The 16,094-nt window shown below is 55.4% G+C and overlaps 7 protein-coding genes across 7 annotated transcripts; 3 read left to right on the top strand and 4 right to left on the bottom strand.

Moving 5' to 3' along the window:
- Positions 1-303: 303 nt before the first annotated feature.
- Positions 304-1,126, top strand: CORC01_06561 (uncharacterized protein; the record flags this gene model as incomplete). Its single annotated transcript, XM_022618201.1, has 2 exons — positions 304-408; positions 476-1,126. 2 exons carry the CDS (start codon positions 304-306, stop codon positions 1,124-1,126), a joined length of 756 nt encoding a protein of 251 aa, XP_022475343.1.
- Positions 1,127-1,353: 227 nt separating this feature from the next.
- CORC01_06560 (uncharacterized protein) lies at positions 1,354-2,076 on the bottom strand (the record flags this gene model as incomplete). Its single annotated transcript, XM_022618200.1, has 1 exon — positions 1,354-2,076. One exon carries the CDS (start codon positions 2,074-2,076, stop codon positions 1,354-1,356), a length of 723 nt encoding a protein of 240 aa, XP_022475342.1.
- Positions 2,077-2,251: 175 nt separating this feature from the next.
- CORC01_06559 (Tim44-like domain-containing protein) lies at positions 2,252-4,157 on the top strand (the record flags this gene model as incomplete). The annotated part of the gene is made up of 2 exons (XM_022618199.1): positions 2,252-3,423; positions 3,482-4,157. Coding segments are annotated over 2 exons (1,848 nt in total), but the record flags the coding sequence as incomplete, so codon positions are not given.
- Positions 4,158-4,566: 409 nt separating this feature from the next.
- Positions 4,567-5,259, bottom strand: CORC01_06558 (uncharacterized protein; the record flags this gene model as incomplete). Its single annotated transcript, XM_022618198.1, has 1 exon — positions 4,567-5,259. The coding sequence occupies one exon, from the start codon at positions 5,257-5,259 to the stop codon at positions 4,567-4,569; it is 693 nt and encodes a 230-aa protein (XP_022475340.1).
- Positions 5,260-5,634: 375 nt separating this feature from the next.
- Positions 5,635-6,856, bottom strand: CORC01_06557 (oxidoreductase family protein; the record flags this gene model as incomplete). The annotated part of the gene is made up of 2 exons (XM_022618197.1): positions 5,635-6,185; positions 6,262-6,856. 2 exons carry the CDS (start codon positions 6,854-6,856, stop codon positions 5,635-5,637), a joined length of 1,146 nt encoding a protein of 381 aa, XP_022475339.1.
- A 1,668-nt stretch (positions 6,857-8,524) lies between these two features.
- Positions 8,525-13,089, bottom strand: CORC01_06556 (uncharacterized protein; the record flags this gene model as incomplete). Its single annotated transcript, XM_022618196.1, has 2 exons — positions 8,525-8,759; positions 9,056-13,089. 2 exons carry the CDS (start codon positions 13,087-13,089, stop codon positions 8,525-8,527), a joined length of 4,269 nt encoding a protein of 1,422 aa, XP_022475338.1.
- Positions 13,090-13,975: 886 nt separating this feature from the next.
- Positions 13,976-15,484, top strand: CORC01_06555 (uncharacterized protein; the record flags this gene model as incomplete). Its single annotated transcript, XM_022618195.1, has 2 exons — positions 13,976-14,016; positions 14,068-15,484. 2 exons carry the CDS (start codon positions 13,976-13,978, stop codon positions 15,482-15,484), a joined length of 1,458 nt encoding a protein of 485 aa, XP_022475337.1.
- Positions 15,485-16,094: the final 610 nt, after the last annotated feature.

Below are 16,094 nucleotides of genomic sequence, written 5' to 3'. Positions count from 1 at the left end.
GCTGGGTGCATTGCGTCTGCTGCGGTTTCCTTCTCGTCGAGTCCGGTGATCGTCTTTGGGTTCTGCGGCCAGCCTATTTCTTGTTTTGCGTCTTTCATTAACTGAAACAACCCTTGATATCTTTGTCCTAGACCAGTATTTCCTAAGCGCATTTATTCCTCAGACTAGCACTCTTGGTTTCGTGCCTCGTCTCATCTTCTCCAACAACGCCCCTCACACGACTCGCGACTGCCTTCACGACGTACGTAATACACCAAAAAGGCAGCGTCGCTACTACAAGTACCTCACCCGGCAGATTGGAAAATGCCTCCCCGATCGAGCAATCCCAGAGAGTCTACAGCGTCGCACAGGTCGACATTGTCATTATCCAAGACCGAAGTCACAATCCATGTCTATGATCTGCTTCCTGTAAGTTGCTGGACCCACCGAGAGCTTGGTTCCGTCACCGCCAGCCCAGCTAACAAAGTGACTGCAGCCAGGCCGCCTATCCTCTGTTCTTTGGACATTTGGCGCTTCGCTACTGCACTCAGGCGTCGTGATCAATGGCAGAGAGTATGCCTATGGCGGGCACGAGCGACGCGGCGTGACGGGAGTTTACTGGACAAAGCCAAAGACGGAGCCCCCCGGCGGCACTTTCAAGTCCGAGATCCTCCACGGCTTCACCTTTGCGACCCAGGCCGAGATCGACACAATCCTGGAAGAGGCCTCGAAAGACTTCCTCGGCACTTCCTACAACCTCTTGACGAAAAATTGCAACCACTTCACCTCGTATCTCTGCAGAAAGCTTACCGGGCGTCCCGGTCCCGGCTGGCTGAACCGTGCGGCAAGCATCGGCGTCGCATTACCCTGCGTTGTCCCCAGGGACTGGATCGACCCACCCGAGTACGATACCGCCGACGGCGCGCTTCTGGAGGACGAGGACGATAATGCGCACGAAGGCTCTAGGATGCTGAAGCAATCGCCGCCAAGATTCCTCACCGAGAATTCCAAGGGTCGAGCTGACGATGCCGACTGGGATAGCGAGGAGGAACGACGACACGGCGGCAACGGCAAGGGCAAGAAGGCTGTGAGAGATACCGCGGGTCGTGATTTACCTGCTGCCGAGAGAGCTCCGGATCGGAAGTAGAAGCCATCAGTCCTATTATGCGGCATGCTTGGCGTTAAAAGGTCTGGCGTTTGGGTTTAGTAGGCGTATAGCACTTGATACCAGCGGGATTGGACATCTGCATCTCGACATAATACATCAGAATGCAAGGAAATTTTGCTCTTGTGGTATGATACAATTGTACAAGTATTGTACAGGCGTTGTGTGTTGCTTGCTCCCTCCAGGATTTGCAGCCGCGTGCCGCCGCTCTAGACACGTCTCGGGTTCTTGCTCCTCGTTCCACCAAACTTCAATCTCGTCGAGTCCGCCACCCGAATGACCTTGCTTCTCCACAGCCTGCCCTCGGGGGCCATGAGGACCTTGACGGCCGCGTCACGGCCGACACCAAATCCTCTGAGCACGATCTCGAGCTTGTTAATCTTCTTGTGCCATCCAGCGTAGTTCAACCTCTCGAGGACGTATGCCGTCAATTGGTACGCGGCATCGTATCCTTTCCTCTTGGACTTCTTGAAGCCGATGTTCCCGGTTGACAGGGAGATGATGGCGCCACGGTCGGGCTTTGTGACTGTCACGTGCGTGTTGTGCTTGTGGGAGTAGATGTGCATGTGGTATGGCTCCAAAAGGTCTTCCTGGTCGGGGACGAGGTCGTCAAGGCCTGAGCCGGTGGGGGCGAGATCGCCATTTAGCAGCGACTTCTTGCCGGCGGTTTTTTTCAAGGTTTGGAGAAGCATAGTCTGGTTGTGGCTGGGCGAGCTGGTTCCCAACGACGTCGTTGTTGAGGTTGTGGAACGGGAACCGTACATGGCGGCGAGGAGCTCCTGGCCTCCTTTCTTCGCATCGTCGGCGCGCTGAGTCGAGGTCTGTGAGAAGGGTCGGAGGATGGCCGGGGAGCATCTCGCTATCGGGGACGGACGGGCGGCATTCTGGAAGAGAGACCTCGCCAAGAGGCGAGTCGTCGGTGCGGAGCTCATCACGGGAGTCGTGTTAGGCTTCCTGTCGCAATGGGGGAGAGGGCCTGTCGTGACGATGATGGCAGTCGCTGTGAGAATTGCAGAAATTTGGCAAAGCTCCCGTTGAAAGTCTGGGGACACTCCCGCCGTCTGATTGGTCCTAGAAGGGCGCCGGGTTGTCTTCGGTTGAACAGGGGCCCAGACTTTTTTCCGCGCTCCGCCGTCAACCGAGATCGCTCGCAGAGATAGAGCTTCTGGACCCCGTCCCGTCGCGAGCCAAAATTTCTTTGCAACGTTGCTCGCCCCAAGTGGTCATCCGCATCCCTTTCCCGCCCCTTCCTCCTCTTCCTCTATATCCTCTTTGCGTATCGTCGAGAGGCGGTTGGCTTGGATTATACACATTATGAACTCTCTCATGCGATCGGCAAGGAGAAATCCTCAGAATGCGCTCGTGAGAGCTTCAGCGCGGGCGGCGGTCCCGAACCAAAGCAGCACCCCCGTCTTCCGCCGGTTACTTTCCACAGAGATCAGTGGCAACGCTGCGCTGGCCTCATTACGACAACCCTTTGCACGGCCCACCTCCTTGCGATCACAATTTCTTCCTGAAGATGTCCGCAGCATCTCAAGCTCGATGCAATCGCGCTCTTTCCACCTGACGGCCAGACAGCTCCAGCAGCAGCAGACCGAGAAGCCCAAGGCACCCGAGGACAGTGCAAAGCCCACCGAAGGTAGCGCGAAGCCCGCCGAGGAAGCCAAGACCAAGGACGCCGAGTCGGAGGCGAAGGAGGAGTCATCCGAAAAGAAGGAGGGCGAGAAGGCCGAGGGAGAAGAGGGTAAGGAGGGCGAGGAGAAGCAAAAGGAGAAGAAGGAGGACCTGCCGCCTCCTCCGCCCCACGGTGACAAGACGCCATGGGAAGTCTTCAGAGAGACGCTCACGGCCGAATTCGGCAAGTCCAAGGAGTGGAATGAGTCGACAAAGGCACTTTCCGGTGAGATCCAAGACTTCGCCGAGAGCGAAAGAGTCCGCAAAGCCCGCGAGGCCTACGAAAAGTCCTCTGGTGCCATCTCGTCCGCTGCAACAACCGCCGTCAAGACCACCGCTGGAGCCATTGGCAAGGGTGCTGCCTGGACCTGGGATACTACCGCCATGAAGGGTGTCCGCAAGGTCGCCAACGTTACGGGAGACGCGCTTGACAAGGCGACCAAGCCCATCCGCGAGACCGAGGCGTACAAGAACGTCAAGGATGTCATTGATGACGGAAGCAGCTCGCGCTACGGTGGTTGGGTTGAGAAGGAGGAGCGAAGGAAGAGGCGTGAGGCTGAGGCCCTCAAGCACGGCAAGCCAGAGATCTTTGAGGAAGACCCCAAGTAAGTTGGAGGAAGCTGGTGTTTTGTGTATATGCGACTCTGACTGACTGTAATGAAGCGCCGGCACCAACGTTACGATTCACAAGGACGCCGCCTGGAAGGAAGCGTGGAACGATTTCAAGGACTCGAACAAGTTTGCCCAGGGTTTCTTCAGCGCCGGCAAGGTCTACCGCGAATCCGAAAACCCCCTTATCGAGACTGCACGACTCGTCACGGACAAGATTGGAGGCTGGTTCGCCGAGAACGAGACCGCCCAGGTCATCAAGAGGTTCCGCACGATGGATCCCAACTTCCAGACGGAGCCCTTTTTGAAGGAGCTCCGTGAATACATCCTGCCCGAGGTCCTCGACGCCTACGTCAAGGGCGACATTGAGACGCTCAAGCTCTGGCTCTCCGAGGCCCAGTACTCCGTGTACGAGGCCCTGACGAAGCAGTACCTCACCGCCGGCCTCAAGTCGGACGGCAAGATCCTCGACATCCGTCACGTCGACATTGTCCGCGCGCGCATGCTGGACCCCGGCGAAATCCCCGTCTTCGTCATCACCTGCAGGACACAGGAGGTGCATGTCTACCGCAACGCAAAGTCTGGCGAGCTCGCGGCTGGCATGGAGGACAAGGTTCAACTGGTGACGTACGCCATCGGTATCACCCGTGTTCCGGAGGACGTCAGCAACCCGGAGACGAGAGGATGGCGTCTCATTGAGATGCAGAAGAGCGGAAAGGACTACTACTAAATTAACACCACTACCACCACCACCACCACCACTACTATCGTAAAACTCACTCCCGACTTTGAGGGGGTAGTATTTCTCAAAGCGAACGCGAGGCTGGTTCCGAGGATGTTTGGATGATGAACCCATACCAAAAAAGTCCACTCTTCTCGCAAAAAATCTTCAGCCGACAAAAAAGTGTTTTATTACTTGTACAAAATAGAACGGGGGGCATATGGGACTGGCGAACATTGGGCGGGACGTTGCTACAATGGGCTGTGTGGACGAGGGGAAGAAATATGGAAAGACAAACCAACACCGCTCTTGAAGGCTGTATGTGTACGTGTAGAAGAACAAAATGTCTTTCATGTAGAAGAGGCGATTACCCATACTCGCGATGTAATACCACGAGAACTCAAATGTCCTCACCCCATTACCGTTCCGCCGAATTGTCGTCTCCCTCTACCCGCTTCGACTTCTTCACAGTCCCTTCGTCCCTGTCGTGGCCCTCTTCGTTCTTCTCTTGACCCCGCCTCCTTTTCGCCTTGGCATCTTCCTTCTTCCTACCATCCTCCGCCTCCTTGTCTTCCTCTTCCCTCAACACCGTCCGCACCTCCATCAGAACCTTACCCAACAGATTCAACCCCCACCGACGCCGATCCGACCAGGGCGCCTTATCAGGAGCGAACCCAATCCCCCAGATCCGATCCATCGGGCTCGCCTCCACCAGCTCCCTCTCCCCCGTAGCCAGCAAACGCCGTCTCAGCTCCGGTGCGCAGCGGAACTTGAGCAGGTTCCCCTCGCGGACGATGCGCTCCCTGTTCTCGTTCCACGCACGCTCGTCGAAACCCCTGACTTTGCGGCCGAGGGCCTTGACTTTACGGGGATGGTCGGCCTTGAGGACGGAGAGGGCGACGTCGGTGTCGGAGAAGAGAAGGGCTTTGGCGTGCATCATGTAGTGTTCTGCGGTTTTGAAGGTGATGGTTGGTGAGGGGGATGGAGATGAGGGCGAGGATGAGGATGAGGATGAAGAATGAGATTGGGTGAAGGGGTTGGAGGTCCACCATTGGGAGAGGTAGCCTTCTGGGCCGGTTTCACGCCAAAAGTAGATTGGTGTTGTGTCCATGATGTTTCTGAATTGTGGCTTCCAAATGAGGTGTTGGAATCTTGAGTATTCCTTGGCAGTGAATGGTTGGTTGGCATGGTTTTTATGTGTAGTCTGGCATTGAGGGAAGGCGGTCTCTGGCGAGCTGTCTGCCTAGGTAGCTGCGTTTTAATGCAGCCGCCGGATGACTCAACCGAACTTGAGCCTCAACGTCAAAGCCTGAAGTGAGTTATTTTACACAAAAGATGATGCAAACGGTTGCTTTCATAGTATGAGATGATGCCCGCATTGATAAACCGTTCATCATATTCCTCATGCTATTCAAATTTGCGCCTCACTCGAGTCACTGCCCAGTGAAAGACACTCTACACCAAGCTATATGACCATGTAACTCACTCAAGCCGACTTGTAGAGGAAACCATCAATCTGCTCATGCCTCCTCAAAGCATCCTCAAAAGTAGGGACCGCGGTCCCCTCACCCTCAGCAAAAGCCTCATAAGCCCCTCCAATACACCTCGCCGGCACAGGCAACTCGGCCTGCCACCCTTCCTCCCACGCCCACGGCACAGTCTCCACCTCGTCGCTCTCAAAGTCATGAACCTCGATCTTGACCCAGTCAACGTCTGCAAAGGCCTGAAGCGCCACGCTGTTCTGCGACGTGAGGCGGACCTCGCCCTTTTCGCCGTTGATGGTCCAAGACAGCTGCGGCTCGCCGTGGAAAGGCTGGCCGCGCCGGAACCGGGCGAGGAGCGTCGCTCCTTGGGCGGCGACGAGGCCCGAGGTGGGCAGTGTTGCCGTCGCTACGAGGAGGTCTGGCACGTTGCTCGTCACAGTCTCGACGACTTGCTGAGTTGATGGGTCGCGGATTTTGACGGCCGGTCGTTGGATCTGGGTGTGGGCGTGTTGGATTGTTGCCTCGCCGAGGACGTGTTGTACCTGGTCAAACACTGAAGTCTATGTTTAGCCATGGTTTTTTCCTGTGCTTTCATAAGAGAAAGCGGGGCTTTATGGTCGAAAACTCACAATGGCCGAAGCCGATGGTAATGATGTTGCCTCCAACTTCAAGGTTGGCGAAGTACTTCAACCCAGTCGGGAGATGAGTCCGGTCCAACGAACCACCCGCCGCCCTAACCTCACTACTCAACACCTTTCCGATCCGCCCCGTCTTCAGAATCTCCTTCACCTTGAGCACCGACGGCGCGAATCTCCCCTGGACCCCAACCAACGTCTTCGACCCGCTCGCCTTAGCGGCAGCGGCCAGCTCGCCCGCGCGCTTCACGTTCTGTGCGAGCGGCCACTCGACAAAGACGCTCTTCCCAGCTTTCACGCTGGCGAGGGCCGTGTCGTAGTGCTGGTCGACGCGGGTCGAGACGACGACGAGGTCCACGTCCGGGTCCGCGGCCAGGTCGGCGGGGTTGCCGTACGTTTTCGTCTCTGCGGGGAGGTTGTACTCCTTCACGGCGCGCTGCGCAGCCTCGACGCTCGAGTTACAGAGCGCCGTGATTGTGTATTTGGAGCGGCCGCGCGGGGATAGGAGGTATGGGAGGTGGGCTCTCGCGGCCCAGGCCGTTGCCGCGGTGGAGGACAGGCCGATTATGCCAACTCGGATGGGTGCCATTGTGATACTTGTTTGATGCTGGCTTGCTATTATCGATGAGGACTAATCGACTTGGATGGTAAGATGGTCAAGACCGCGGGTTTATAGTAAAGTGGTGTTATGCAGTTGAGGTGTGTGCGACTGATGATGTGATGGTCGATTTGTAAGCTGGCGCATCGCGGTGTAAGTCGGTTGGATGAGGGGTTGCAGCCACCTTGGTAATCAGCATCTTCCTGGCTTCGATATCAGACTCTCTTGTACACCCACAGCGAGCCATGTTCTTTGAAGGTGATTACTTCGAACTGCCGTGGTCGCCGTGGTCGCCGTGGAAAGAATCCATTATCCCAGCCATGATTTGTAACACGGTGGCCGAGCGGCGAAGGTGAATCCAAGCAGTGGAAACCTTGTCTGCCAATAGCCTCTACAAAATTCACGTTTTGTTCTTGAGTTGACAACGCTCGCACTCAGCTTGAGGATCATTTCACATGAAGTAAGAATTTGGATGTAGAGTACACGTGAGTAAAGATTGATCAATCTCTCTTAATACGACCGGGCATCGCGACGAATGTAATGTTTTGTGGGATCGGGATGTTGGACAGCTCTGGAAGGCTGGTCAGGTCGAGGCATGTTGAGTTGGACATCGTGGACGGCGTTTACTATAGAGCCTGGGAGTCGTTTGTTGTTGATGAGACTAGAACCGATGAGCTAATCTCTGTTGGTTGGTATCGTATCTTTGCACGTCGCAAGGTGGAACGAGGAAGTTGCTTCCCCCAAGTTATCGTGTTCTCCTTACAGAAAGGCTCGCATGAAGATGATTTAAAAAACGTCAGTCACTCAAGAGATTAATGCCACGGTGAAGATGAATGAGATCTCTCGCGCGCATTTTGAGATGGGCTCATTCTGTGAACGGCTGCCTAGCATCGACTTGGCGGCCCCCAACTCCAGTCTCGCTAGGCCGTACGGCGTAGCAGTGCTGGTTCTGCAAACTTACAGCCATCGTGTCCAAGCGAGGGCGAAGATCTGGGGTTGGTTCGTTGACGATCTTTGCGATTGAGTAGCGCTTACTCATGACGTCGAATGCGAAGGACGCGCCGTGATGCTTCCTTAAACACCTTTTTGACATGTGTTTGAGCTAGGCGATTTGCTACCGGAAAGTTGAGAGCTCATTCACCTAAGGTGGCATGTTTTGTTCATTAAGTCAAATGTTCCACAACGAACTCGACAGTCTAATCTGATTACATCTTCGACTCGTTACCGTACTCATTCATATCTGAGTTTTGCCAACTTGGCGATGGCTTTGAAGTGCGTTGTAATGTAAACGTACCATAGATCTTGATGCAAAAACTATGTGGAATGAGTTTCCCCGAGGCAACTGATGATTGAAATGATTCAAGGTTATTCCAAGTTCAAGGAGAGAGAGAAAGAACTTCCATGTGCCTTCAATGGCTCGCCCTCCTATGACGTCTACGCCGTCCCGTCAAGTGGAACGCTCGAGATCCCCTCAGCCAAGGCGGGGTTCATATCCCGCACCTCACAATCCCCAGCATGAACCATATTCTCCGCCGAAATACCGAAATGCCCCAACACCTTGGGGAACAGTCCCTCCGTCTTTGCAACGCCAAAGAGATTCGTCGTGGCAAGAACATTGATATATGGAGCAATACCCAGATTTCGCACCGTCCTCTCCCGTCAGTGATCAAACGACGTCTTGCCGCCGGAGAAAGCGGCCGCGGTCTTGTCCCGGAGGACGTGGCCGTATGCCTCTTCCAAAGCAGGCACCGCCAGCGTACCCTCGTGTCGTTGGGAGATGGCTTTGAGGGTCTTGCCCGTCGCGGCCGAGGAGGCGCGGCGGAATTCGTGGAGATTGTCGTCGATGTCGAAGCCGAACCATGATCTCTTGACCAAGTAGGTCTTAACGAGCGGGCTAATACTAGCTGCGTCCGTATCGAGATTTGGAAAATAAGTGTAGGTTGTACGGATGATACTTGATAGTATTGAAGTTGCAATAAGCCACCTTTACACTGTAGGTCCATCCCCGCAAGCCTAATCACACATCAACGTCTGCGGGATATCACAGTGACTCGCAATATTGAATTACCAAAGGAGTTCTATGCTCCATAGTGCTTTATCCAGCGTGCTACCCAGCGCGCTGCCATCCGGAAGCCAACGGGGCATGTGAGACTAGTAATGTACAATGACCGGGAAGAATTGCCTCCTCACAACACTTCATCGTCTCCAATACTCTCATCCGCGTCACCAATGTCATAGCCCATCTCCCTCGCATCCTGGGCCCTCTCGCTGGCCACTCGCGTGGCGTGCCATGTGTCCCATTTGGCCTTGTCACTAGGTGACTCGAGGGGCCGCTTCGCAAGTCCCTTCTTGCGGAGACGGCGGCGATGCTGTCGCTTGTCGTAGAAGTCGAGGGTGTTGATGTCAACAGTCGTGATATCGGTCCCAGTGACAAAATCTAACGCATCCGCCCACAGATCTGACGCATCCTCGGAGTATTGATTAGCCACCTGGCGGCCCCAGCCATTTGTGGCCCACTCGTCGAGCTTCACTGGGATAGCAAAACCCCAAGTCGGGTCCGTCGGCGACCAGACGCAAGGCGTCGAAGAGCATGTAGTTGGCCGACAGTAAACCACACACATGGCAGACTCGGCAGCATACCAGAGTGAAACGACGAGGAGGACCAGCCCGAGGAACGTAAGGCGGAAAGGATTGCGACGATACAGGCTCGGCACAGGAAGGTGAAGGTACGACACTTCCTTGATAGGAGTCTGGCGGATGCAATCTGGGCAATCGCGGGCGTGATCTGGGTTGTGGCGGTGATGCAAACTTTTTGCCAGCGGCTGCTTCTCTGACGCTTTCTGGAGCGTAGCGACATTGTCATGTTTGCCCTCGGCGTGCGAGACTTGCCCCTCCAAGCGTTCGATGCCCTGCTTGGCGGTACGAATGTTGAAAAGCCCGTCTTTCAGTGTCTTGCTCATCCTGTCATATTGCTCTAGCTCGTGGTCCCGTTGAGTTTTGGTGATGTTCGGCTTGGCTGCGACTTCCTCTTTTTTAACCGCGATATCATCAAGCATCGACTCTATTTCCGAGGAAGGGGCGTTCTGAAGCTTCTGCATGTTGAACAGTTCCTCGAAATCGTCCAAAGTGGAGTCTTCAATCTGATGAATGCGTTGAAGTTCCAAAAGATCATCCTTAACCGTCGGGGGTTTTACCGAGTTGGTCAAAGGTCTACGCGGCCTGGAAGTCGATCTGTTGCGGCGTCGCAAGTTGGAGTTTGTAGTTGTTCCTGTTGTCTCCTTCCCTTGACCGTACTGGTCGCTCGTTTCAGAACCTGATTCACTAGCTTTGAAAAATGTGCCCGCCCTTGATGACGGCCGCGATCCTCTTCTGCTGGGCGGTCTACCGAAAGTCGTGTTTGACGACGGGTCAGGCCTGGTCAAGGGCGGCAGAATATTTTCCTCAATTCGTTCAACCTTGAGTGTTGCAGGCGTCTCGACGTAGGCACCTGTGACCCTAGGTGTAGGTAGAGATAGCGGATCAACCTTGATCGGTCGGGGAGTTTCGCCTGCGAGAAGGTCCTTATCCTCATCCTCGGTGAAAGGCTCCGCTGATGGTGCTCTGACAGATCCACGCTCGGACTGGGTGTCCGTAGGCGCGAAGAGATTCCTTTCTTGTTCGATGCGGTCGGTAGGATCACCATCCGACAAGGCCAAGCTCTTACGACTGTCCTTGACAGATTCGCTTGATCTTTGACGACGTTCCCGGCGCCTTCCAGCAAATTCCACGCGCGACCTTGGCCTCTCTGCCGGCTCATCCGGAGAACTGGACTTAGAGCCATCTGTCCCTTTCGTCTCAGTAGAAGCTGGCTCGGATACTTTGATGGTTTCTCTTCGGTTCCGTCGCGGTGGGCTAGCCTTGGGTTCCAATTCGGGGGCAGGCCGCCTGGGCTCACTCTTCCGCCGTTGAGTTTCTGTCCTCTGCGTAGGTTCTGCAGTTGTTTCCCTCTCGAGCTTCTCTTTCTCGAGCTTTTCTTTCTCGATCTTCTCCTTCTCGAGTCTCTCATTCTCGAGCCTCTCTTTCTCGAGCCTCTCTTTCTCGAGTCTCTCTTTCTCAAGCCTGTCCTTCTCGAATCTCTCCTTTTCCAGCCTGTCCTTCTCGAGTCTCTCCTTCTCGAGTTTCTCCTTCTCAAGGTCTTCTTTGCTAGACTTCCTCTGCTCATCTGTAGCTGCGGGTCGGACATGGGTCTCGGGAGCAGGGCTGCTACTCGCAGCTCTAGCGAGCCTCTGCAACAAATCCCTAGAATCAGTTCGCGCGTGTGTAGCCTGTTGCCTCGCAGGCTTGGGACTGGTCCGCTCGTTTCGGCTCACTGGCGACTGAGACAGCGACTTCTTTCGCTCGCGCACCGGCGAGTTGCGATAGATTGTGATAGGTGTATTAGCGATATGCTCGCCATCCTCCGTAGGCCAACCGGACTCTCCACTTGCTTCTCGGATAGGCGTCGACTCTCGGGCATAGTCACTGCTGCGCCGAGCCTCTGGTGACATGGACCTCGACATTGAGTTCTGTTCCCGGATCTCCTCCAATCGGCTAGAAGCCACGGCCTTTTTAGACAATGACTCGGCTTCTCGTGCTCGTATTTCGTCGAGTTTCGTGTTCTTCGACTGGGCTTGTGCATCGACTTCCTCTCGCACTGGTAGATCATCGGGGGTGAGGTAGTATGAGCGCGGTTGCGACCTCGGCTCCTTGGCCAGCTGCTCTTCTGCCTCGGCCTCTCTCTCGCGGATCTCCTCCAGCCTTTTGTTGTTCCTAGCTCTTGACTGGGTCTTTCGCGACTCTGCAAGCTCTTCCTTGGCCTTTTCTTCCCGCTGGCGAATCTCGTCGATCCTAGTGTTAGAGCGCCCAGCCCTGGGAGATGGTCCTAGTGATGACTCCCGCCTGAGATTTCCATTCAATCCCGGGACCTGATCTTCAGCGTAAGCGCTGCCGTAGGAGGATCGTCGATCAGAGACTTCGCTGAAGCCAGTGCCACCGGTTCTTATCCGTGGGCTGTCAGAAATTTGCAAGTCTCCCGCCGTGAAGTCCGCGTCTAGCTGCCACGCGTAGCTCTTGTCTGGAGATCGGAATTCCGGATTCGCAGAAGCCGGGCGAGACGTTGGCGGAGTGGGCTCCTGCGGTAGACCAGTGGCCTCGACAGAGGGCAATGGTATGTCGGCTGCAATATCTTGCTCTGGCTTTGGCCTGGCGGATCGCTTGATACCCTTCTCATCCTGCTCCAAGAGCTCCTTGATATGCCCTTCGGGAACATGGCTCTTGGCGAAAGCCCCGGGGCGCGGGCTAGCACTCAAACTGCCGTAGCTTGTTCTCCTACCCAAGCCCGGGCCTCCATTCAAGCTGCTGTTGCTTGCTCGCCGGTTCACACTCTGATACCCGTTGAGACTGCTGTTGCTTGTTCTCCTCGCCAGGGTGTGGCCTGTCTCGGCGATCTTTGGTCCTACCTTGGTCTTAACAAAGAAATGATCCTGGTCACGAGACGCGCTCGGCGATTCTGCCATCTCGCGCTCATATTGACTCAGTCGACGATCGAAGCTTCCAGAGCTGGAAAGACTGTTCGAGCCTGGGCTGCCGCTGTATCGTCCAACATAGCCGTCGCGCAACGATTCGCTTGACATCCTTGACAGGGGCCTGGGCCGGCTGTAGTCGACCGCATCTTTGCCTAGTGATCGTCGTGGTTTCAACTCTTCGGAAACCTGCCGATTTGCGTAAGGGCGTGGTGCAGGGCTTGGCGATGCGTCGATGGCTGCCGGAGAGGCTCGACGCGCTTTTTCCAGAGTTTGTACTCGGTTCTCTTCTGCCAATTTCCAAGCCTCGGCGACAGATACTCCGGAGCCTTTGGCGAAAATACCAATCGTGGACTTGGGCCGAGGAATGCGAGAGCCGGGAGATACGATCTCGACAGAGTGATTGGAGTTGAGTGACGGTGTCTGCGAAAGGGAGCTTGAAGGTCGAGGAATGGCAGCGCGAGAGGGCGGTCGGCCGTTCGTACTGGTGTGGGCATTCGTTGGCGAGTACCCAAATCTGTTGCTTCCCGCTGCCGCATAGGCGGGATTCTGGGGCTCGAGGCTCTCTCTGGATGGTTTGGAGAATAGTGGTTTACGGCCCTCCTCGTCGATAGTCAATTGGGTAGAAGCGCGACGGTTCGCTCGCGCCCCGAGGCCGAAGGAAGGCGATCGATTGTATTCCATTGGCGAGCTGGGGTTGTGGCCACGTTCGTAAATAATGGTGATTGATGGGGTCAAGCTGCGCGCAGCTGCATTTTTTGGCGATGCGATTTGGCGACTGGTCGCGTCATAACAGTGTGAGGTACGATTGAAATTGCGACACGCTCTCGAACAAGCTATGAGGCCGAGACGGTCAACCTAGGCGTCTTTATTCGCATTGTCGTCAGGGGAAAGTTCGTCGCGCAAAGGGGAAGACAATATTTTGGGTCGGAGAACGAGCAAGTGGTGAACCGCGTCTTCCCAGGGAAATTGACCGGGGTACCCCTGGTGCTCTTTCCCATTTGGTTAAACACCCCATACTGCCCCTCCTAATCTCGGAGCGGAAGAACAGATAGGAAATGACTAATCGGGAGCTGCCGGCCTAAATGGTCCAAGCTCCAAGACGGCGCGCCGGTCTGGACCCTGGTGGCCGATCAAATAACGGTGCGCCTCCAGCGGCGCCCAAAGACGTTGAACCACGTTTCTTTGATACAGGTTCTTCATCCCCGAGAAACGGGTGATTTTGATTCATATCCGTCACCATTTTCGACATACCTTGCTGTCTACTTGGTCCCGAGTTCAATAGGCCTCCACACCTCATTCAACGCTCATATCCTAAGCGGAGATTCCCTGCGCAATGGCCCAGTCAATCATCGGTGACTCGGGGAGCTATGCCTCTTCTGGATGGATATCCCTGGCGCTCAGGAACACCTGCAGGGACCAGGAGCTCGACGCAACGAAGCGGAGGAACTCCAATCCCCGTGCATCATCTCCAGGCTCCAGCTGTTCCGAGCGCAGCTCTCACAATTCATCAGCGATCAGAAACACTATCTGTACCGATAATACATAAGGTTCAGCATAGCAGCAAGGCATGAGTCCCAAAGCAGACGTGGTACGCCCATGCGGCAACTTGTACGATACGTCCCTACATCGCTACTTGGCGTCCCGCTGACATATCACAAGGGAAAAGTACTCAACAGCCCGGCACTCGCTCGGCCTGTACCGGTGCGTTGCTGTCGCCGGCCGCTACGCAGTCCCACCCGGGGCCAGCCTCGAAGAAGTCAAGACAACGCTTCGAGGCGCCATCGCGCAGGTCGCGGCAGAGCAACCGTTCATGCGGGTCGGCATCGCCGATGAAGATAAACAAACTACCTCGTTTGTGCGTGTTCCACAAATCAACTTGTCAAACCATATTCAGTGGTTCGGTCCGTCCCACCCCGGCGACGGCGCAGGCGCATCGGATGCAGCCCTCTGCAGGCACCTGTCCTACCAGCACGACCAGCTCTGGCCGGACCTCGAGCGGCGTCCGCCTTGGAAGGTGGCCATCATTCCAATTCAGAGAGACGAGGATGGTGTCTCGGAGATCGAGGTCGTCTACTTCTTTCATCATGCAATCAGTGACGGTACCAGCGGGTCCATCTTTCACAAGCGGCTACTCCAGGCCTTGAGTAACCCAGTCGTTGTCCAAGGTCTTCAAAATGATAGTCTTGACCTCCCGAAGCCGCCCGCATTACCCCTATCACAGGAACAGCTCGTCAACGGGCGCATCAGCTGGTCGTACTTCCTATGGGAACTATGGGGTGCCTTCGGCCCTTCATGGCTGAAGTCGAAACCCGACGTGACCCCATGGACAGGTCAAGACGCAGACTTTTCCACGCCATTCCACACCAACGTCCGCATCGTGAGGCTGCCGGCCTCCACCGTGGCCGGCTTGCTAGCAGCATCCCGCGCCCAAGGCCTCACCCTCACACCGCTCCTCCACGCCCTCGTCGCAGCCTCCCTCGCCCGCCATCTCCCGGCCTCCGCCGCGCCGGCCTTTGAGCCATCCTCCGCCATAAGCATGCGACGCTTCGTCAAAGACGCCAATGCCGACATTGACAACCAAATGTCAGTTCTCGTCACATCTACAAACCACCCAATCTCCAAGGAACGCACCACGTTACTCCGCGAGTCCTCTGGGGACACTCTGGAGCGCGCAATCTGGAACGTTGCCGGCTCCGTCAAGAGCGACCTCAAGACGAGGCTAGCGACGCTGCCTCACGACGACATCACCGCCATGCTAAGGTATGTTGGCGATTTCCACGACTTTTTCAAGAAGAAGGACGGCAGTGCGCGGGGGAACAGCTGGGAGGTCAGCAATCTGGGCGCCATCAACGGCGAGGGCGAGGGTGAGGGTTGGAAGTTGACCCGCGCCGTCTTCTCCCAGTCGGCCGGGACCATCGCCCCGCCGGTTTGCGTCAACGCTGCCGGCGTCGCCGGCGGAGAAACCACGGTCACGCTCACGTGGAACGAGTCAATCATCGAGACAAAGCTTGTAGAGGCGCTGGCTGCTGATCTCGAGCTGTGGACTCAAAAGCTTGCTGCGGGCGAAACTTTATAAGGGAAATTGGTGTGTTTGGCACTGGTTAATGAAAAAGGGGGGGAGGGTGGTCCGTCTGCTTATTTTTCTGATAGACGAGGGGCATGAATGTACAATATTCTTATACATGATAATAGTAATGGGAAAAACAAAATTGGATGCATGCAGTGTTAGCCCGACGCCAGCAGATGAGATGGCTCTTCAAATACATCTCCAACCCGTGATAGGAGGGATAGGACCTTGTCGTCGCTTCACAGCTGAGGGCAAAGCTTCGCGTCTGATACCATCCTGTACAATCAGGACGAAGTACCCACCGACTATGAGAACCTTCTCCTGGAAATACGGCCTTGATCAAGGTTTAAGCTACACTTCCTACATTTCCGTTCTGAACGTGAAAACACACCGCTTGCAGAAGGTAGAAAATGGTCCACCTGGAAAGAGAGATTTCTGACCAGGCGCCAGCGAATTGAAAATCATACACCTCAGCTAAACGACGGTCTCCAGAGGACCCGCTCCTCACAGACAAAGTGGCAAACAAGGCCCAACGAGAATGAAGTGATAATCTGTGGATAAGGTCAGTAATAAACCTGGTATGATAACAAGAGACGCATTCGGAATTCCAGCAAAGGCG

The sequence above is a fragment of the Colletotrichum orchidophilum genome, assembly GCF_001831195.1.
Source record: "Colletotrichum orchidophilum strain IMI 309357 chromosome Unknown Scaffold_49.1, whole genome shotgun sequence".
NCBI classification, from domain to species: domain Eukaryota; kingdom Fungi; phylum Ascomycota; class Sordariomycetes; order Glomerellales; family Glomerellaceae; genus Colletotrichum; species Colletotrichum orchidophilum.
Note: the sequence above shows the minus strand (reverse complement) of the source record. Positions and strands in the feature narration are given on the sequence as shown.